Below are 23,253 nucleotides of genomic sequence, written 5' to 3' on the forward strand. Positions count from 1 at the left end.
TCACTTTTGATATTGTCATTTATTGTTCACAGAAAGACGTTTATATTTCAGACTATACATAAAAATTACACTGGACTGTTTAAAACTTCTACAACAGAATCCTGGAAAATTAAAAAAAAAAGTTGAAAATTGTAAACTATGCAAGTTGGTTTGAAAATTTGATCATCCCTGTTCCAGAAAGCACCACTCTTCATGTCAGAATTTTGAGTTTTGAAGTGTTTCCATCAATTGATCAACTACACTTTTATAAAAAACATCTTTGTAAATTGTCCAAGAATAGCACATCATCTCATACCAAAGACAATCAGCCATCTGCAAAATGCAGGTCAAATTTTCTTGGAGTTCTAATGGCTCTTATGTTAATCATCCCCATTTTTAGAGTAAAGTGGTCCAACATCATTACCAATAGAGTTGTACTAATCTTTGGTGATGAGAGGATGTCTTCATACTGTTGATGCAAATAATTCTTCTGTATGCTATACGTATATTTAGTTTAGCCCTGGAACATGAATACAATCTGCTAATTTGCATATTGATTTTCTGCATATTTTAATGTGTTATGAATATTCATTAGTCTGTCCATATATGGTTGCAAAAGTATGAAAGACCTGACATAACTGGTTACGGCCAGAACAACTACTCTAATTCGCAAAGTGTTACATTGTTATCAGGTTACGACAGAAGAACCACAGTCTGCGGCATCAAAACTACACGATGTAGGCAACTTTATTCAGAGTTACCTGAACAGGTACAAAATAAACATTAACTTCATGATACATATATTTTCATGTTCGTACAGTAGAAGAGACATATACTTAATCTTTTGATACTGGGAAAAGTGCACGCATTGATTTGTTCATAGTCCAGCAAGAGCTTCTGTAGTGAAAAGCACACAGTAGTCAGATAATGGCATAAAAAATTTCTTGACTAACAAAAAAAATTTCATAAATTTTTACAAACTTTTGCTTTGTTTTTGCACTGACTAATCATATGTTTACAACAACATAATATGAATTTACTGACTAAAACTTTGCTACGTTTACATGTCTGTTAAATGAAAACAACCTTCTTTTGATAAAAAATGAAAACATCGCTTCCGTTAAATACTTATAAGAAATCCAGATTAAAATAATGATTTAATTATCTTTTTTCTGATTTTTTGGATGACAGATCTTCGTGAAGGATTACATGCAAGAAAGGAAATCTTTATCCTTTGAGTACTACGTCAAGAATCATTTTCAAAATTTACAAAGCAAACCAATAAAAACAAATAAATTATTAAAAACATTTCATTGTTCAGTAATTGCCAATAAGCTGGACCTTGTAAGCACTGTGATTTGTTTTCAGCATTTATAATAATTTGTTAGATGTTTATAAGTTTGTTGATCGATATTTTCCTAAAATATGCTGGCAAGTACACAAAACAGAAAATAAGTACAAAAATACACCTGCTCGTCTGACAAATTTGAGACAGAGGAGCAGACACCATATTGACAAAACCTTCCAACTGACCCCTGTGGGCATGAATAAGGCTGAACTTTGACCTTGACAGTGCAGTGCATTGACTTGTGGGAACAACGGACGAGAGGATCATCCAACATAAAGATGGGGGTGTGCAGAGTGGCAAGGAGGGTGAAGTTTCAAGTACAAACTACAAAACACTCATCCTCCTGAAACAACTGAAAGTCTCTATCTGATTTTGGAACAAAAAAATACGCTTTGTTCATATTCTTCTCTTAATTTTTTAGCACTTGAACAGTAATACAAGGCAGAGGTCCATATGGGAACATTATTATCAAATGTAAAATAAAACTATCCATCATGCTAATATCCAACAGAGATGATTATTAAAATCCTAACATGTTTTCCTTCTTGAAAATTTTTGTTGCTGGATCTAAATTTATGCACTACATGTCTACCCCTATTTATCTCAGTGTGGTTTGTTCTACCTGGCCTTGTGAACAATAAGATTATTCCATGAGAGTCTAATTCTAGGGGTTTTAATTGAATTGTTCTGTGTTGAAACGATTGATGATTTCTTTACATTCGATTTTTTGTTCTAGATACAGGTGGGATAGTCAGTAAATTCTACGACAACTCTGATGTCCTACTTTCTTTTTACAGCATATTGACATTTTTTACAATAATTGAAGACTAAATGACGATCCAACGATACCAGACACAACTTTACTTTCGTCACATCGAGCTGTCAAATAGTGGAAAACTGTTGAGTAATCCAGTTTTGCTTTGAATGTCAGCCATTCTTAGAAAAAACAACTCAGTGACTTTGATGTTGCAATCACTTGTCCTGTTTATCGGGCAAAAGCTGACTATCACAATCAAATAGCACTGCTGATTGGCTGATAAGTTTCTGTACCTCATTTTCAAAAGAGAAACAGCCAATCAGAAAGTATATTTGGAGTTCTGAATTCATTTGCAAATACCTATCAATTGTCTGGCAGCTAAACAGCTACCTCATTTTAGTTCTTCACACTGACCTATGTCATGCATCCTGGTACTTTCTGACCTTTGAGGTCACACATCCTGGTACTATATGAGATAAATTAACATATCTATTAATACCAGCAGATAGGGACACTCAATTTAATCACAGGGGTGTTAATATATGCATGGAGGGATACCATAAATTTACATTGAGAGACACCAGGTAACATGGATACATGACATTACTAGTCAGTGCCAAAATAAGACACAAAAAAGATAAATTTATCGTAATGTCCTTGTTGGTTCATAATTTCATATCTTCAGAGTACATCAGCGGTGGAAAGTTCATTGTCTCAGCTCGTCTAGTTCTCTCTCCAAATTACGTATTCTCATGTCACGGCTTGCGACCTCCGCTTTGAGTCTACGGATTTCATCTTGTTGGCGTAGATAGGCCTTGCGAAGCTGAAACACACACCAAAAAAATTTTGAACAGATGAAAAAAACATTATTTTGCACAGGAAAAGAGGAAAGTTTAACATCCATGATCCAGTGTGGATGAAATTTATGGTAATATATATGAGTGTGAAAGCATTATGCAAACCTGAATAGAATGGGTTCAATATTCTGTATGACAATAATGTGCTCGTCTTAGGGGTGCCTTAAAATCAATAGAAATGTACCCCCTAGGAAAATGATGAATTGTAATATGGATTGGTGATGACCAATATTCACCAGTCTCACCACATAACATGCTATGAGTATGATGTAGCAGTCAAAGGTATAAACAGAAAGCAGCAGACTTCTTATTATAACATCTTGGGTTTATCGCTTTTGATAATTTAAAATATACTTCAAGCATTGGAACTGATATTTTTGATATTTTGATTGGTGATACCAAATAATTTTACAGCTATATATGACACATTTTATACTCTATGGGTAACATTAGACGCTTTACCAATACTTGATTTTGATGTTTAGATGCATTCATGATGTTAGATATTTCGATATATTTTGATGTTAGATATTTCGATATGTGATACTGGATATTTTGATGTAATATTTAACAATTACACTGCGTAATTAATTTTTATACGTGCATTCCTGTGCGTAGTTTTCTATGGGTATATGGCCTTATAAATATTGATTTACATGCATGTGCTATATCTTTGTAATTATTTGAGTATTCAGGACAATTTTTTCAGTGAGTATGGCAATATGACAGAGCATCATAAAAATGCACAAAAGGTCATGTGACACGCCTTGAAGATCACGTGATCATGGCGGCCATATTGGATTTACAAAAAAAAATTCAAAAAATGTTGAATTTTTTGTTATTTCAATATATAAATGTATTTTTCTTGGCGTAACACTTAAAAAATTACCACTTACGTTTTATAAACTCAAATTCAGTAGGAGGAACACATACGCTTAAACATATTCCACGTAAATGAGATTAATATGCATATTATTACAGGTTTATCTTCGAACAACAGGTATCATCTGACCTTCAAAAGAGAGCTATGTTCAATTTAAGCTTATATACTGGTAGCCAGTCCGATGTGTAATTGTCATTGATAGACTGATGTCGTACAACATCCACAGGATACCCCTTCGACGTTTGTGATGTCAGTCATCGGTCCTTTGTCGCATGCTCAGATTGCCTACCTTCCTGTCAGTGTCTTGCTTGCGATCTCTGTGTTTGCTCAACTGGTTTGGTAACATATTCAAGTTCTGTATTAAAGTTGTAATTTGAAATTTGACTTCCGCCATCTAGTCGAGTTCAGTTTCAAGATCAGTGACAATTCCACTATTAGTGTATAGAAAAACATGCTCAAGGGCTTTGTCAGTGTTAAACTGTGCCCGCATCGCCATTTTTAAATACCCTCTGAGAGTAAAAACAACAAACGATCACACGATCCCAACAAATCACAGCCGAGAAATGACCGAATATGGCGGCATTTGTTTACAAATTTGGCGCGCATGCTCATCTAGGTTTGACCTCTACCTCGTATACTACGCTAGGCTTGAGGAAATAGTCAACAAACATGATGTAGATCAAACAAAGCCAACGTATATCGAACGCAAATAAACGCGTACGTTCTTGGCGCGTTTACGCGCCTCCCGCAGTCTGGCCGTTGGCGCAGAATGCGCCCTCCCGCGGTGAAAGGTGTTAAGCAATAAATTACACCAAGCGATGGTATACCACGAGATTTTGACCAGTTCATGACATACATGCAAGAGCGATAGCGAGTGTAAATGAAGTGGACTTAAAATCCTAGTGGTATACCGTCGCTGGGTGTGATTTATTGCAATCATATCATAACAGTATATTGAAATTCTGGCATGGAACGTCAAAAAAATAATTTTTTAACAAAGTTGAGAGCTCGCAAGTGTGCCAGCCATGTTAAATCTCAAATATACCACGGTTCTTTTCATGTCTTGACCAATCAGATCGCTGCATTTGCACTATCAATATATGGTATATAATAGATATTTCAATATGTGATATGGATATTTCAATGTGTGATATTGGATATTTTGATAAGTGATATTGGATATTTTGATAAGTGATATAAGATATTTTAATATGTTGTATTGGATATGATTATGTGAAACTGAATATTGTTTCCGATATAAGATCAGATATTGATATTTTGATTAGTGATTTCAATGTAACCCCTTGACTATCTTGAATGCTTGAAATTTCCACATCAATATGATACCTTGAGTGCTGGAAAAAACCACTGAGATTCTATGTGTTCACAGTACGTTTGATACAGCAATTTGATTACTTTTTCTTCGTCAAGCGACACTGGATATCCGAAGGCGTGATATTTGATATTACATCATATCAGTATACAGATGGCACAAATGTGGCTATCTGATTGATCACTATATAGCACAGATTAAAACAGGCATGAGCTCTAAGCTAGAGAAAAATTCCCTTTGTGACATTTCACACCAAAATTTCAATTAAATATTATGATAAATTAGCAATAAACCACCTCAGCAACAGGTATACCACTTGATTTTGACCAGTTCACTTTGTATGTGCACTCACTATTGCTCATGCAAATATGTTGTGAACTGGTCACAATCTTGTGGCATACTGTCGCTGGGTGTGGTTTATTGCATGATTTAAATATATATATATTTGAGGGAAGATTACAACACACCATGTGTATTTCTAAGACTCACCTGATCAATATTTGTCAAATCAGATTCAGTCTTTCTGATGGACGAATGCTCGGCAGGCTGGTTCTGACTGACCGTTCCGCCAAACTTGGAGATGAGAGTTGTTCTAGTGCGTGAGACGTACGACCCTGGGCCACCATATCCTGTTTCATTCTCCTCCGATGGCGATGGTTCTGATTTGAGGGCTGGTGGGGAGGAAGGTGAGGGTGCCTCCACCTCTTCTGGGACTGATTCGCTTGGGCTGATGATCACCAACTGCCGTGTAGCACCTTCAAACACCTGAACCTTACGCCCCTCACTGGAAAGTTGCTGTTCACTTCTATTTCTTGTTTCCAAATCATCGCTCTGCGTGCGTCTCTTAAAATCTTGAGTTCGCGACTCTCGCGTTTTTGCTGGCTCAAAAGACCTACGCCGTTCATGCACACTTTTCAGTTTATCTGTCTGATCGTCATTTGCATTAAATACATTTTGTGTATACTCGTCTGGAGAGAAATCACGTTGAGGGCGCTGTTGATACCGTTCGGGTGATGGTTGTTTTTGTGTTCTGTTTTCCACATTAGTAAGTTCATTGATCGTAACAGGTTGCGTGTGACGCCATTGCCCTCTTCGACCTCTTTCTGGTGAAGGCCTTTCGTATTCCTCTTGTGCGACATACTGTGGCACTTGTTCTGTTTTGACGATTTCTGTCACTTCAGAAAATTCTTTGACTTCAAGTTCAGGACTTCTGTCGAACTGTCCGGGAGACCTGTCCTGGAATCGTCGATTGCCACGGAATACCTTTCCTTCAGCGGGTGGCATTTTCACCACTTCCTGCTGCTCCTCAGGTGGACGCTGCCGCGTCTTGAATCGCATCCTGCCCTCTGGTGGTGAGCTTGTGTCAGAGCTTGTGCCCTCAGATCGTGGTGAAAAGAATGTTCCTTGGTCAGCCCTGTCCTGCGCTTGAAAATTCAAATCTAGTTGTTGCTCTTGTCGCTTTGGTTGGAAATCTGATTCGGCCCTCTGAGTTTGCTCTTCCGGAGATTTGGTGCGGCGGAAGAATCCCGCATCGGCTATCGTTTCCTGCGGTGGAGATTTGACAATATGCTCCTCCTTCTTTTCCTTGGATCCAGCACGTTTGTAGTATCCAGCATCTACCGTGGGCTGGAAACTTTCCATCATCTTTTCATTGCCAGTGTTCTCAATGATCCCATTCTTCATGGACCCTGGCCTGAAATCAGCTGCAGAGGGCGGTGTGTAGACCTCGTGGTCTTCTTTCATCGGCATCATGATTGGATCGCGGTTGATTCCGGATATCCATTCATCGGCAGTCAGTGCCGGTATCGGTGCAACAGTGTCTGGATATATGTCATCTTGGAACATGTCAGACTGCACAAGGATTTAAAAAAGGGACAAAATGTTAACCTACATTTACAATCTTAAAGGCTAGAGCAGTGTGAAAAAGATGGCAAGATAGTGATGACACTAAAGATGTACAACACTCATACTGAACAACATCCTGTAAGTACAAAATGCGAGGTAATATTAATATTCATTTATGCAAATAATATTCACGAATATTGATTTTATATTCAAATTTTATGCTAATGATTACTTTAATGTGGTATGTCCATGTACCTTGCATATTACATTGTATAATAACATCAGGAGACAGCTCAAGAAATGTTGCCCTTTGATTCATATTTGATACGAAAGCTTCATATACTTGCACTTGTCATTGCTGAACACGATAGCAATTCAATGACATAAGATTATTATTAAAATACCACAAAGGATGCACAGGGACATTGGTACAGCGTATCCCATCAGACGACGGATGGTGCCAATGTCCGCGTACATCCTTGACCTATTTTCCTGATAACCTTATTATTATATATGTGACATTTTTGACTTGGGAATCAAATTGGGCTTGGCATTGACCATTTTATGCAAGTTGAACAACTTTTCTTCTGCTTTATAGTGCCAGTATGGAATGCTATCTTGTACGCCCTTTTCACCAGTCTGTGAACTACATGTACATACAGATAGCAAAACATATTCTGGCAATTGTCCAATGGGTCCCTTGAAACTGTTCAGCAATGAACCGGCAGTCGCAACCCCAGAATGCACTGCATATGGGGTCTGGCAGGGGACACCTTGAAACTGTTACGGAAGGGGCATTGCATATGGCTTTATTTCCACACACATGATAGTATTGTTCTCGAGGTTAGATGTGTAATAAGAGTTCTTATTTTCTGAATCTAATATGCTTTATAGATTTCTCTTTGGCCATTGTTTCTGGAAAAGTCTGACATAGAATGATTGTTTATGATTTGAAAATTGCTGTTTATCATATAGCTATGCGAACCAAACAATGAATTACCAGGTGTGTATTTACAACACATGGAGACACAGACAAACAGAGAGAGAGAGAGAGAGAGACGGAAAGACTAAGGCATTTATATACATACATACAGACAGACAGACAGACTTGAAAGGAGATGGTTTTGGACAAAGCAGGCACATACAAGAAAAGCATACAAATGAAAATTTCAAAAAATGCTTAGGTTTGTTTGTTCATTAATACAATAGGCCAAGAAAAATTAAAAGTTTGTTTCTTATCCTAGACATATTTCAAGAATGATGCGGTGACGCGGGATTTTTTACTGTCAATTTTTCTTATTCTTCAAATGCACAGCAGTGTTGCATTAGTATTTTTGTATGGCAACAGTTCTGCGGTTTGACTATAGTGCATCAATGCACAGTTTTACAGCGTAATATAACAGTGACATAGGTGTACAGTTCTGAATGGAATGTTAGTTTCAGTTATTTTGTTTACAGTTCTGTCTTATACAGTACTATGTTATGCACTATCACCGCGCATTTTTTGATTTATTTTTTTTATTTCCTCATGAGCAGAAAAAAAAAAGGTTGAGGTGGTGGGCCTGAATTGACGTGCGTGAGGATGAGAAACAAACTTTTTATTTTTCTTTGCCTTAATTAATTTTTATTTAATGAATTAATTTAATGAAACCTACCTTCCTTGGTACAATCATGGCAACCGGTTCTACCATCCCGGCAACTGAATGCAACTTATAAAACCGCATGATTTCGCAGCGAGTGACATCGAGGCCTCGCTTTGGCAATGAGCCAAGTCCTCTCTGGGGTGATGAAGAGCGGTATTCTGACAGATAGTGAAAGCCTGTGCCGTCAGTGACGATCTCATAGTAACGAATATTACCATCACCCTTGTTAAAGAAAATAAAAAAACATGGATATGAGATACAAGCAGGAACAGTTTACTTACATATGATTTTATAACACTAATTTGTTTACAGTACAGTCAAAGCTGTCTTAGTGGTCGCCTTGACAGTGCGGTCACCTCTTTATAGTGGTCACTGTGTAGCAGTCTCCTAACATTTTAAATGTTAAAGGCAAAGAACACAGGCAAAAGAAAGAAGATAAACTGCAATTAAAGAGTTCATCACATATATTACCTTGCCTGCCAAGAACATGATACGGTTGTCCCGGTCATAGTATGGTAGGAGAGTACCAGAGCCAGCATCTATTGTCTCCATTCTCTCTGGTTTGGACATGTCATTCTGAGGATTGGAAGAGGAAAAAGGTCAGTAAACTAAAGCTGGGATCAGTGCCTCCTACAGGGAATGCCCCAAGACCTGACTAGCGCCCTCTGGGGAATGAAGTTCCGTATAGAAACGATCTGTGAAGTTGTAATACGATCAGTGCCACCCCCACCCCCCCACCCCCACCCGCCCCCCGGCCTTGGGCTAGACTAGCACCTCTAAGGAATGAAGTGCTACAAAGAAAAAAATCTGTGAAGTTGCAATGGGATCATCGCCCCCTATAGAGACTATCCTTGGGTCAGAATAGCACCCTAAGTGAATGAAGTATCAAAGGCAGCGTCTTACAGATTTAATTGCCATCAAAACCAGGGCTGAAGAATTTAAAATAACTGAACAGACTTCTTCTGTGTGTACAACAAAACATCAAAACTGGTGCAATAATATAAATAATGCACAAGGTCCAAGGAATAAACTGAAAGTTATAATAACAATAGTGACATCTGGAACCACCACTTTGTGGTGGGTACCAGGTGTCCGGAATGGTAAGCGAAAGCTGCTAGGATACTCTGGGAAAGTGACAAATTCCATGTAATCGGGTGAGGCCGCCAAAATTACTGTTTGAGTCAAAGCCAGGAAAACTGTCACTCATCACTCCATAAACAGATGTTTTCATATCTCCATATCTACCATAGAAATTAAATGATCAAAATTATGTACTCTCTGAGAAAATTGTTGCCTCATCAGTTTTCATGCTAAAAGAAATTGAAACGAAGTGCATGTTTCCAACTCACCAGATTCCATACAGCAAACTGCCTTTCACACATTCTTGAAAATCCAGTAGTTGCCAACTTGTTCATGTTTCCTATGAACACAACTTTTGAAGATTTGCTACCCTGGTGTCCTGGTGCTTGCTGCAGAAATAAAAAAAGCCATGATAAACAATGCTGTTTTATACGTTTATATAATTTAGTTTATTGCTGAACCCTTTGAGCACTGTAATTTTTTCCGCCAAAATTTTATTGCAAAATTTTATCAATTTTTATGAATTTCTCTGTAAGTTTTTGATAATTTTGGACCAAATGGACATCACGTTTCGTTGACTACAGTTTTTTCTCAAAATTTTGGCAAAAATCTGAAAAAAAAACTGACTTGGGTATATTTATAAAGGGGATAAAAATTGACTTCTGTGCCTAAAGGGTTATATAGAACCATTTTCAACTTTATGCACTGATAGTCCTCTAACTGATAACATTTATCAAACTCTTTAACCCTTTCACCACCATGGTTTTACCCAATCCCATTGTTATCGATGGTGATCTTGGACCTGTTTACAGGGAACTGGGGGTGAATAGGTTAACCCTTTCACCACCATGGTTTGTCCCAAATCCATTGTTTTCTATGGTAAAGTTGGACCTGTTTACAGGGAACTGGGGGTGAACAGGTTAAGTTAGAAGGCCAGTAACAGTAACATTTGATGAATTTTTTGATTACTTTCGTTCTTTTGTCAATTACAGTTTCTTGTTCCACTCTCTGAAGCAAGACGAGATACACAGTGTTGAGCTTGTCAACCCATGGCAATCTGTGCATATGTATATCATAAACTGCATAGTTATGTTATTGATCCGTGAATTCTGGTTCTGACTAGAATTCAAACATAAAAAATAGTGTATTTTAACACCTACAGATGCTGTGTTGACATACTAAATAGCTGGTATTTCAACATGCTTTGGGGAGTAGAACACTTGACATGAAAAACAAAAATTGTGAAAAACCTTGCAAAATTACAGCTGCTGTCCCTAAAAGTCAGGAATTTCTCAAAATTGAGTGCATGTAAAATTTTCTAGCTTCAAAGAGAACTTTGTTGACTTAGTGGTGCCTCAATTTGGCAAGGAGAGGACACTGTAGCACATATACCACTATCACGCTGATTTCTCTTTCTCATCCGAGACTTTGTTAAAATACTGTAAGGTACTGTGAAGTTGAAGTAAGGAGGTATGGTTTGTACTGTCATGGCAAATGTTAAAGATTATCTGCATTCGTCGTGTTGATTGGATTTTTGTTCACTTTCAGAAAAATCCACATCTCAGCTTTGGAGGGGAAATATTATTTGGGAATATCAAAGTAACATTTATGCACTGTTCTTCTTTAAATTCACAGTACAACACAAAACATCAATTTTCCATTTCAGGAAAACAAAATCATACAGTAAACGGCATACCTAGGAAAAATTCAATTATAAAAACCACAAAATGGAGCAAAATCCTTAGTTTATGATATCAAGCAGGTTTGACATCAACGATTAACACTGACCTCGACAAGTTCTCCAGTTCTTGGATCTAAAACTCTGATTTTCTTGTCTTTACACGTGGTTGCTAGGAGACTGCCATCATCGTTGAATGACAAGCTGTAAATGGTATCCGTATGACAAGTGATGTAAGTGATGGCCTCTCCCTTTTCAACATTCCAAACAATGGCCTGAAAAAAAAGGACAACAACCGTCATTAATTTCACATTATATGATCCAATGTACTTCTTTTCCCTATATAGGAAAAACATTTCTTCTTGAATTCGTAAAAATAATGAAGATATTTCAAGAGCTGCAATATTGCTTCAAACAAACTTGTCTGTTGACCAAAGAATGTTTGAAACAGAATCCTTCGGGCTATAGTGCGCCCTCTAGAGGGCACATGTGGCTTTTGTCATCACCTTGCTGTTCCTGAACAGCCATAAATAGATACAGATGATACCTTCAAAAACCTGTACCATGCATGGTTGAACAGGCAAAGATTGGAGGCATCTCTCTGTGTGACAAAAATTGTTGGTGGGTGGGTCAAAAAGTGTGAGAATATTTAAGATTCTAACATTACAATGATGAATTGGTGGGGGGGTCCAGTCACTGGTTTCCAACCACTCGTTCAGAATTGCAAGATAAACCAACACAAAATGATTGACAGGCAGCAGTTGATAACTATAACAAATGTACCATGCATACTTAGTACATAGTATTTGTGTATTTGGCAATCAGTGCTGTAATTTTTCCCGCCCAATATTTTAGTGCAATATTTAACTGATTTTTCTGTTATTCTTCGATGAAGTTGGACCAAATGGACACAACGTTCCATTGGCTACAGGTTTTGATCAAAATTTTGGGGAAAATCTGAAAAAAAAATTATCTGGATCAGAAAGATTGTCTGGGTTACATCTTATGCAGGCAACAAAAATTGACTTTGGCAGTCAAGGGGTTATAAACAAGCTATGACCTTGTAATCATAACAAGTGCTAGATAACCAACAAAAGTACCAAGCATAACAAGCGTTGACATTAAGTGGAATCATAACCAGCACTAGATAACCACGACACACATGCCAAGTATAACTAGTAATCATGTATCTTGTTATCATAACTAGCACTGATAACCAACAATACAACATTGCATAACTGGCATCAACATACCTTGTTGTAGTAACTAGCACTTGATAACCAGCGGAAGTATCAAGCCTTATCAACCACAAACAAACCTTGTAATCATAACTAGCACTAGATAGCCAACAAAAGTACCAGCATAACTAGTAAATATACCTTGTAATCATAACTAGCACTAGATAACCAAAAAAGTACCAAGCATAACTAGCATAACCATACCTTGTAATCATAACCAGCACTAGATAACCTACAGAAGTACTAAGCATAACTAGCAGAACCATACCTGGTAATCATAACCAGCACTAGATAACCTACAGAAGTACTAAGCATAACTAGCATAACCATACCTTGTAATCATAACCAGCACTAGATAACCTACAGAAGTACTAAGCATAACTAGCATAACCATACCTTGTAATCATAACCAGCACTAGATAACCAACAAAGTACCAAGCATAACTAGCATAACCATACCTTGTAATCATAACCAGCACTAGCTAGGATATTACTAGCGGTCGGATGCCATTCGATAAATCCAATTCTGCGTTGATGTCCTCTTAGGTTAACCAGATACTGGTTCATATTCTCTGTCAAGCCGCCATCTGGAATATACCATAGCTTGATCTGTAGAAATAAAGACAAGAGAAGACAAATCATCAAATGTAAGAGTTAGTTAACCCTTTGAGTGCCAAAGTCAATTTTTGTCACCTCTATAAAATGTGACCCAGACAATTTTTTTTCAGATTTTTTCTAAAATTTTGATCAAAAACTGTAGCAAATGAAAGGTAATGTCCATCTGGTCCAAAATTGTCAAATAATTACAAAAAAATTCATAAAAAATTGGAAAATTTTGAACCAAAAGATTTTGGCGGGAAAATTTACAGCACTCAAAGGGTTAAAACTTCGAAATGTACTCTGTCGGACGGATTGCCTCCTAATTTTAAATGTTCTGCTCTGAAAACTTCCGAGGCTTAAGCCCCTTAAGCTGTAACGTTTTGCATTTTGCTCACCCGAAAAATATCATTCAGTCTTCAGAAAGACGTTCTTGATTCCATTAAAGTGACAGTCTTTGAAAATATCACCATTTCAATCTTTGGCGACATATTCGGTTGATTGTTCAGTTTTTGTGTACTCACTTGCTGCGGTCATTTGTGATTTACAAGTCAACAAATTATTTAGTTGTAAATTGTACCTTCCTTGCTGATGTTTGAAAAATCTGTGGTCACACCAAGTAAGAATTTTAATAAATGTTAATAGTTGTTGGCCTGAGATTTGTGTAATATATAATGTCACAAATTATCTACCATAGTCTAAATGCAGAAAATACCCAGCAAATATTTTTATCATCTCACTTGACCTCTTACTTTAGTTCAAATGAAATTCACTTTAAAGCTGTGCCATAAATTTGTATATTAACTACGTGTATTCGTTCATATCATGTATTGTTATACTGCCCCCATACAAACTTCATACAGGCCACTTGTTGGATTTCATTTCAACAAAAACAGTTGTCCGGTTATCGTGGATTATTTTCTTCCAAAGTTTATTTTTTATTGGCCTTGATGAGATCAGCATTCATATTTACATACCGTTGCATCATCAGAGCATGAGGCAATAACATTATCATCGAACGGATCCCACTTGATATCCAATACAGTGCCACGGTGACCTGTGACCTTTGGCATATTGACCTCTATACGACCAGTCTGGTGGAGGAAAAAAGGAAATATCAATTAAAGCATTGCTTTTACGATTTTATATCAGTGAATGTTCTCCACTGATAATGACTCATTATAAGTTAATTTGCATATTTAAATAATGCTAATTGATACACTTTGCATTAACGAATATCATTACTGAGGAAATTGCATATTAGATTGATTGCTTTTGATGTGAACTGAGTTGTCGTAATTTAATCTGACAGTACCGTATAATCAATTTTGATTCCAATATTCAACTTTTTTTATGTTCTGAAAGGAATGTACGGAAAATGTTTCAAAATGAGAAGTGTAAGGAAGATATTTTAGGTCAGATATGATATTGATGAATAATTACACATTGTGATAAAATTTCTCACATGAATATCATTTCTGTATTGTCGGTGCCCTTCCTGTTTCTAATCTTTGGATCGGCAACACAATCAGACTTGAGTGCAAATACTAATAAATACTCTCAACAATGTAACATTTGATGGTAAAGTTTAGACGAAGACTATGGAATGAAATATGGTTGTTAATGTAGAATGCGCCTTGCATATTTCTCAGATATTCAGACTCTCATACTGTTACAATACCTTTTTGGTCTACCACTTGCGGGAGGTAATTTTGAAGTTTTATATGACTCATTTTTTTTAAAAATCCAAAGAGTTAATTTTTCTTAACAAAGTTACCACACTGGGAAGGCGGCCATTTTGAATTTCCAGAGTCAGTAAATTTTGGGCAATTTAATTCTCTATTACAAAATTTTGGAATGCGACCTTTGATTTTTTATCCTTGATTTTGAAAAGGGATGGTTTAAAGTTCCCTTCTTTAAACTTGATGAAAAGTTGGAAGTCTTTCGATTTCAAAGCCATACTACCGTAAATTGGCCTTTAAAAAGAGTCGGACTTCTTGGCTATGTGCTCATGATGCACAAATTGGAAGTCAGAGCATCTCACGCGTTTTCATACTTTGCAATTAAAATCTGTGATTTATCATAGTTTTATTCTGTTGTATATAGATTTGATAATGGCAAACAAAAGGAAAACACACTTAACTGTGCCTCCACATTATTCTTAAAATCATGCACGGTGTAAAAGTGGATATCTTTGCTGTAGCAATTGTATTTGTTAGAATTCAGTACTCATCTTTTGGTATGCTATTTTTATTGTTTTCAACTTATTAAACAGTCTAGTGTCAACACTGCTTTGGAGTCCATGAAATTTATTTACAGTCAAGCTTTGTTATTAAAACCCACTTTGGAATATTTCACTCTCCAAAAAGTGATCTCTTAAATAATTCACAAGACAGGTTATCAAGGAATGTCTGAAGGAAAACAATTCGCAAGGCAATGAGGTCTATAGATCTAAATATTAGTTAGTTTATTAATACTGACAGTACATATTACCATTCTAATGTATTTAAAATTCTCAGATACAAGTTTTCAAATTGAATTTCCTTCAAATTCCATCACAATGTCAGATTTTTGCCTTAATCACTCTTTCAAAGTCCTGTCTGCTAGCATGTCTTGTGTATGCCTACTTGTTGAAGTCTGCAGTCTCTTACCCCTTACAGATTGAAATGCAGTCTGTCTGTCTGTCTGTCTGTCTGCCTGTCTCTCCTCTTATAGCCTACTAAACTATCAATTGTTGTTAAGTTGGTTTCTGTTTCTCTGCCTGTCTCTCCATATCTCTCTCCTCCCTCCCTACCTTCCCCCCCTTCTCTCTCTCTCTCTCTCTCTCTCTCTCTCTCTCTCTCTCTCTCTCCCTCCCTCCCCCCTCACATTACCAAGCTTAGCACTATCAGTTATCATCAATCCGCATGGTCAGAATACTTCACCAAATAACTACCAGTAGGTTTTCATGCCCTGATGATGTATATTTTATGTATTTTCATGTCTGCATAGACAGCACCAACATTGTACTATGTCAATTAACTGTCATTTTTTATCTTTTCTGCTTAGCTTTGTACACAGCAACACACAACACTGAAACATATCCATCACTTAGCGGCAGCTGTGATGGCAGTGACGTGTTTAGACAACTACTAGTAGTATCATACCATGATGCGGATATATTTATCATCAAGATAAATCAGAAATACAAACACTTCTGGCAAATAAACTATGGAAGCACCAAAACAATGGTTTATTGAGAGAATATTTATTATGAGCTTCTGCTTGTGGCAGTCAACCGCCACCGACACTACCAACAGATCAATTTCTGTGTCAACAATATAGCATGAAAAAATCTCCGTTTGTGGTTTGTAGTTTACAAAGATTGAGTATCATTGCAAATGTTTTCAGGAAGTGCCTAATGTGAAACATGGTGAATCATCTACATGGTTCATGATTGTGCAAAAGATAGGCAAAGCTATATCATAATGCTGCTGTACGTCAAAAATCAACGTTTTCACATGACACTGTATTATGGGAAACAAGTCATCGTTGATGACACAGTCCCCACTTGTTAATGGGTACTTGATTACATGTCCTAAGAGGATAGAGTCCTCTTCATTAATTAGGTCTGTGATAAAAATACTTTGATACAGATGGCGCTCAGTGGCCAAGAATGAGTTCCATGGTGATGAAAACATAAAACCAATGTAGGCTACCATCCTAAAGTTCATAAAATGAGTCAACTAGGAATTAATCAACAGGATGTTGCAAAACATTTTTGCATACAATTCTAACACTTGACAGATTATCACTGGTACCATATTTCATAAAGTTTGATGCAGTATTTACGACACTATGAGATCAACATCTGTATCAAGTTTCATCACATTTGACGTTGTATTAATTTGTGGCTATATCACCCTAATTAGGAAAGTTCATTACTTATGCAATTACAAATTAATTAAAATGACACTGATAAATGTCAATGTCCTTGTACCAACTTTGAATAAAATCGGTTGAGATATGCCTGAGTTATGCCTCTGCATATGAAAAAATCGTAACAAAATGGCCACACAGCAGCCATATTGGATCGTATCACAAAACAAATTGACATGCATATCTATGACATTGGTCAATGTCCTTGTACCAACTTTGAATAAAATCGGTTAAAACATGTCTGAGTTATGGCACTGTATATGAAAATATTGTAATAAAATGGCCGCCTGGCGGCCATATTGGATCGTATCACAAAACAAATTGATGTGCATATCTATGACATTGGTCAATGTCCTTGTACCAACTTTGAATAAAATTGGTTGAAACATGTCTGAGTTATGGCTCTGTACATGAAAAAATCGTAATAAAATGACCGCCTGGCGGCCATATTGGATCGTATCACAAAACAAAATGACGTGCATATCTATGACATTGGTCAATGTCCTTGTACCAACTTTGAATAAAATCGGTTGCAACATGTCTGAGATCTGGCTCTGTACATGAAAAACTCGTAATAAAATGGCCGCCTGGCGGCCATATTGGATCGTATCACAAAACAAATTGATGTGCATATCTATGACATTGGTCAATGTCCTTGTACCAACTTTGAATAAAATCGGTTGAAACATGTCTGAGTTATGGCTCTGTACATGAAAAAATCGTAATAAAATGGCTGCCTGGTGGCCATATTGGATCGTATCATAAAACAAAATGACGTGCATATCTATGACATTGGTCAATGTCCTTGTACCAACTTTGAATAAAATCGGTTGAAACATGTCTGAGTTATGGCTCTGTACATGAAAAAATCGTAATAAAATGGCTGCCTGGTGGCCATATTGGATCGTATCACAAAACAAAATGACGTGCATATCTATGACATTGGTCAATGTCCTTGTACCAACTTGAATAAAATCGGTTGAATCATGTCTGAGTTATTGCTCTGTACATGAAAAAATCGTAATATAATGGCCGCCTGGCGGCCATATTGGATCGTATCACAAAAACAAATCGACGTGCATCTGTATGACATATGAAGTAATCCTTGTACCAAGTTTGAATGAAATCGCTTCTTGCATCTCTGAGATATCTGCGTGAACGGACGCACGGACGCACACACGCACGCACGGACGCACACACGCACGGACATGACCAAACCTATAAGTCCCCCGGACGGTGTCCGTGGGGACTAACAAATGCTATAACCAGAGATAAACTGCCTATTCGCATGCCCAGTACGATATGTGCATGTTAAGTCCATTTTATCCAACACCGTAGGAAAACGTCTAATTGTGAGATGACCTCTAACAGTGCCACAATCCCTAACTTAACATGATCCCTTATTGTGAGATGATCCCTAACTGACTGATATTAAGATGAAAGCATCACCAATCATTTCAGATTAAATTTAATAAACTTTGCACAGTGCTTACATGACAATTAAATTGTCATTTTCTGGATGATTAATCTGTTCAAGGTACGACTGGTGATGTATGGCATATCATTATAGGGGCCAGTGGTTGTAATTTTTGATGATTTTTTTTCACTTTGTCAACTCCAGTTTCTTGTTCAACTCCCCAAAGCATGTGGAGATCACTGTATTCAGCTTGTCAACTCAGTCTGTACATGTGTAGACTGCATTGTTATTGTTGACAAGTGAATTCTGGTCAGTAATTCCGATTATTGTTACATTCAAATGTGAACAATAACAGTGCATATTTACAAATACAGCCACTGTGTTGGCAACCTAATAGTTGGTGTTTCAACATGCTTTCAAAGAAGTACAAGAACATGCAATGCACATAAAAAACAAAAGAGTGAAAAAATCAACAAAAGTTACAGCTACTGGTCCTTGAAGTTCCAAACATCTGAACATACAAGGCATAACAGAGAATATGACAACAAATATGTTCAAAGTGCTAATATCAACATGGGAAGTTGAAGTTTCATGTTCAAAATATTTTAAACAAAGAAGTCATTGAATATCTCTTTATCATAGATTTGATTATTGCGTGTTTTGTTGGTAAACTGTCAATAAATATATCCGTGTCTTTTCAACATGCCAGTGTATGACAAACCATCATTTCTGGATTTCTGGATTTATATAAGCATTTTTATTACAGGTAACTGTATAAAATTCAAATCCGTTCATGAAAATCACACCTTCAAACAAACCCTGTACCAGCCGTTTACATAATATTTCTTAGAATTGAATTTGTTCTATTAATTTTGTTGTTTTACGATATTTTATTTTCCTTTCACAAATACCAGACACCTTTCACCAATGAGCATAATTCATTTAAATAAAGGTTTGTAAATATAAAATTATGCAAATATTTTACATCAGTAATTGGCCTCTTTTCAAATCAGCTGTTTTGCCTCATGAAGTGACCCCCAGCATTTAAAATGTTATATATTTTAGTGCAGCATAGATATGACAAACCCAGGCAGTAGATTCACTCATGAAAATTAATGCTACATTTTTGTGGCAATCAAAAATAATTTTGGTCATGGGGGTTGGTAATTTAATTTTCACATTTTTTTCTGAGCAACAACTTCATATTTCATGCTCTACACTCTGAAATATGATAGAATACCTAGTATTTAGCTTGTCAATACAGTGTGTATGTGTGTGTGATTTATAACAAACACGTAAATAGGCCTTAACTCTAAATCTTTTTAATAACTATAAGCTTATAATGTACTCTGTAATACTCTAAAACTTAATACTTTGGGATTTATTTACAATATACTTCAAGGGCCATTGAATGAAAAAAATAACAAAGTGAGCTTTGTAGTAAAATTCATTTGTTGCTGTACTATGTTGTAAACCATTCCTGATTTTCTATGGTGAGATTTTTTCTCAAATTTTAAGATCTAAGGTGGTACAGTACATAAAGCCCATTTCGGCATGAATTTTAGTATGCCGTGGATTCTATTCTAGTCTTCAAGTACAAGGATTGGTATAACTCCGGGCTGTACACATTTCAAACAGATGAGAACAACAATTTTATCACATGCACAATGGACCAAGCCACTCACCCCTTCAACCTTCTACTGGGTGAACTTTACAATTGACAAACACTGGGTCGTACCAAATTCAGGGGGTGGCAGGTTGATTCCTGTCAAACGCTATTTAGGCTCTCATTGATCAGGCATTGACATCATAAAGAACTTAAGATTTATAAGTCCAATAGTCCAGCGTATCAGCCTGGAATTTCATTAAAATACCTGCATTATCTCTGCACACTTGGGGCACTATACGTAAAGGATAATAAGCTTTACAAAATTGTGTTTTAGCTTGTCACAGCATGAATGGTGTGTACAGGGCCATGAACACATACCATAGACACCTGAACAACACAGGTATCTGATATGTCACCTGAGTGATTAATGGGTCATCCAAGTTGAAAGGTCGTGACCTCTCCTTTTTGAAATCAGCCTTCCAGAGTGGAGGGCTGCCAAATATGGAGAATAAATCGATATGGGGTTATTTGTATAAGGCCCTGATGCCACACTGTGTATGCTTGCTCACTTCAATTCTGAAGTTCAATTGCCTACAACTTTTTTCAGAAATCTTACGTGGTTTTGTTCTGTTGGTAAAATGCAGTTTCTCGTTTTACTCCAAATTTTTACCAAATGCATAGTGTTCAATATCTAAACTACACTGAAATACAATATTTTTGATAGATAAACAGGAATTTTGGATGATAAACTTTGAAAATTTCCTCAATTTGATAACTGATACATATAGTGCAGCACTGAGAAGGATATACTACACTACACTACTCTATCTTTGGAACAAGGACCTTGGGCTTTTAGTACTTGCTATCTGATACAAGATTCTTGAACTCTTCCAACAACAATTTTGGAACAATCCTACAATACTGGTATTTTACAAGAGTGTGTTGGGTTTCCAAGTGTTAAAATGGGGATGGAAAAAATTGCAGTATTTCATTCAACCTTCACCCCCTTTCAACACCAAATTTTGGAATAGCCCTGTTGTATTCAACAACAGCCTTGGGTTTCCAAGTGCAAAAATGGGGTAGAAAAAATTGCAGTACTTATTTCAATGTTCACAATAGCATACTACTGCCCCTGGAAGGGACAAGAATACCTTTTGAGCGCCAAAGTCTACTTTTGTCACCATAGTCAATTTTTTCTGATTTTTGCCAAAAATTTTGATAAAAAACTGTAGCTGATGAAATGTGATATCCATTTGGTCCAAAATTGTGAAAAAACTTACAGAAAAATTCACAAAAATTGGTAAAATATTGCATTAAAATTTTGGTGGGAAAAATTGCAGTGGTCAAAGTGTTACGTCAGTACAGAGCAATAAAAGATGGTCAAAGGTCACTATCAGATGATGATCTCAAAGATTGTCTGCATCATATTTAATCAGCATCTGTGAAAATTGTAAAATAATAAACCTATCAACGTTTTGACACTATGTCCTTCAACATTGTTTCTAAAGCTGGTGAAATCACACCTCCAACAATACAACAAACAACAGATGTACACCGTAATTGCCTGGGAGGATACTGTAGTAATTACATCATCAGTCTTTGTCATGCAAAAAGTGATGATGTCATCACTTTCTACTGAAGGACAACACAAAAAACACCTGTTGATTCTAGCCATACACAGACACTGCTGCTCAGAAAAAAAATTTGTGCAGTGGATTTATGTATTTTAACCCCTTCACCGCCATGGTATGACCCATACCCATTGTTATCAATGGTGAGCATGGACCTTTTCATTGTGAATGGGGGTGAGCAGGTTATAAATATTTACTTCATTGACTCTTTTCTTCACCAGGCTTTCGTACATCTTGACAGTTTCTTACATGCTGAGTGGACCTAAATGTATTTACAGAAACATAGGGCAGTAAGGACAGCAACATGACACAGACAGTTTGGTAACTTCAACCGGCGCTTTCTTAATTTATTTCATCCTGTTGTTTTATTCATTGATTTTACCATGCCAGAAATTAAATAAAAGCTGCAGAATAGTCAAGAAGGAAAATTGTTTGTACTATAAATAATTCATAATTCTAATGTATATTTTATTTAATTTGATTAAAGAATTGAAACCCTATTCAAGTTCAATATCATTCTTCTCATTCTTTTAAAATTTCTTCATGGTTCGATTTTCTTTAATGACAGAATTGGGTTTAAAACAGGGAATTTGCATGGACTTTTTGGTTCAAACAAAACCATGTGCACAAACATGCATACAAGGCTTTCCATACGTGTTTGTACAAATGATTTTTTTTCATACTGTCATCACATGATCTCTTGGGCGTGATTGGTCCGCTGAACCAACAGATAATTTCATTCCAGAGTAGAACCACTATATTAACACATGCAGCAAAAAAATAATCCCTTCCAGGGTACGACAACAGAACCCCAATAATTCAAGTTACGATACCAGTATTTTTTACAAACCTTGACATTCACCCAAACATGACCAGGTTTTCTTTATTTGCATAGAAATCCTTATCACGAATACCTAACAGGCCTTATTAAACATGCGACTGACATGTTCAACAAAATGTGACGGTACTTTTGCTAATCTGGGAGTGGCTGGCCAGACATCATTCAAACAGGATGAGTCACTGTCTATATTTTGAACAAAACCCAGGATTGCATCAGTATTAGAGATATGGTTAGCATCAGGTTGATGCGTCTCAGTGTTCTCCACAGCTTGGTGAAACAAAAGGGTGGTCAATTTACATAACAATGCATAATTTGCATACCATTTTGTTTTTGAAAATATATTCTTTTGTATGGTTATTAAGATATGAATATTTTGCTCCACAAATAGAGGGGTGGCCCACCCCTAAAAACCCCCTTGTGGAAAACACTGCATCTTTACCATAAAGTTGACCCCTCTCATTCCTCTCCCTGGGTCCACTCCCCTCTAATACTGGTATCTATATTTGCACCTCATTCCAGTCCATCCCTATGATAAACCTGCTGAAATAATTTGTGACAGCTTATAAAAGAAACATGTCCTTTACCCTTGCATGTACATA

At 36.6% G+C, this 23,253-nt stretch overlaps 1 protein-coding gene across 3 annotated transcripts in view; it reads right to left on the reverse strand.

The window, feature by feature from the left end:
* LOC139123517 (coronin-1C-A-like) overlaps positions 1-23,253 on the reverse strand; it is a 62,805-nt gene continuing 39,552 nt past the window's right edge. For 2 of the 3 annotated variants that reach the window (XM_070689684.1, XM_070689683.1), the window contains exons 3-10: positions 14,216-14,332; positions 13,101-13,250; positions 11,514-11,678; positions 9,995-10,114; positions 9,117-9,221; positions 8,658-8,867; positions 5,647-7,008; positions 1-2,907 (exon numbers count right to left, since the gene is read on the reverse strand). In XM_070689684.1, the coding sequence (XP_070545785.1) occupies positions 2,791-2,907; positions 5,647-7,008; positions 8,658-8,867; positions 9,117-9,221; positions 9,995-10,114; positions 11,514-11,678; positions 13,101-13,250; positions 14,216-14,332 (2,346 nt within the window). In that variant the 3' untranslated portion in view covers positions 1-2,790. Of the gene's footprint in view, positions 2,908-5,646; positions 7,009-8,657; positions 8,868-9,116; positions 9,222-9,994; positions 10,115-11,513; positions 11,679-12,463; positions 12,554-13,100; positions 13,251-14,215; positions 14,333-23,253 lie in introns of those variants that run through there. The other variant, XM_070689685.1, reaches the window with a different exon arrangement.

Source organism: Ptychodera flava (genome assembly GCF_041260155.1).
Source record: "Ptychodera flava strain L36383 chromosome 23 unlocalized genomic scaffold, AS_Pfla_20210202 Scaffold_23__1_contigs__length_28996876_pilon, whole genome shotgun sequence".
In the NCBI taxonomy this organism is placed as follows: Eukaryota; Metazoa; Hemichordata; class Enteropneusta; family Ptychoderidae; genus Ptychodera; species Ptychodera flava.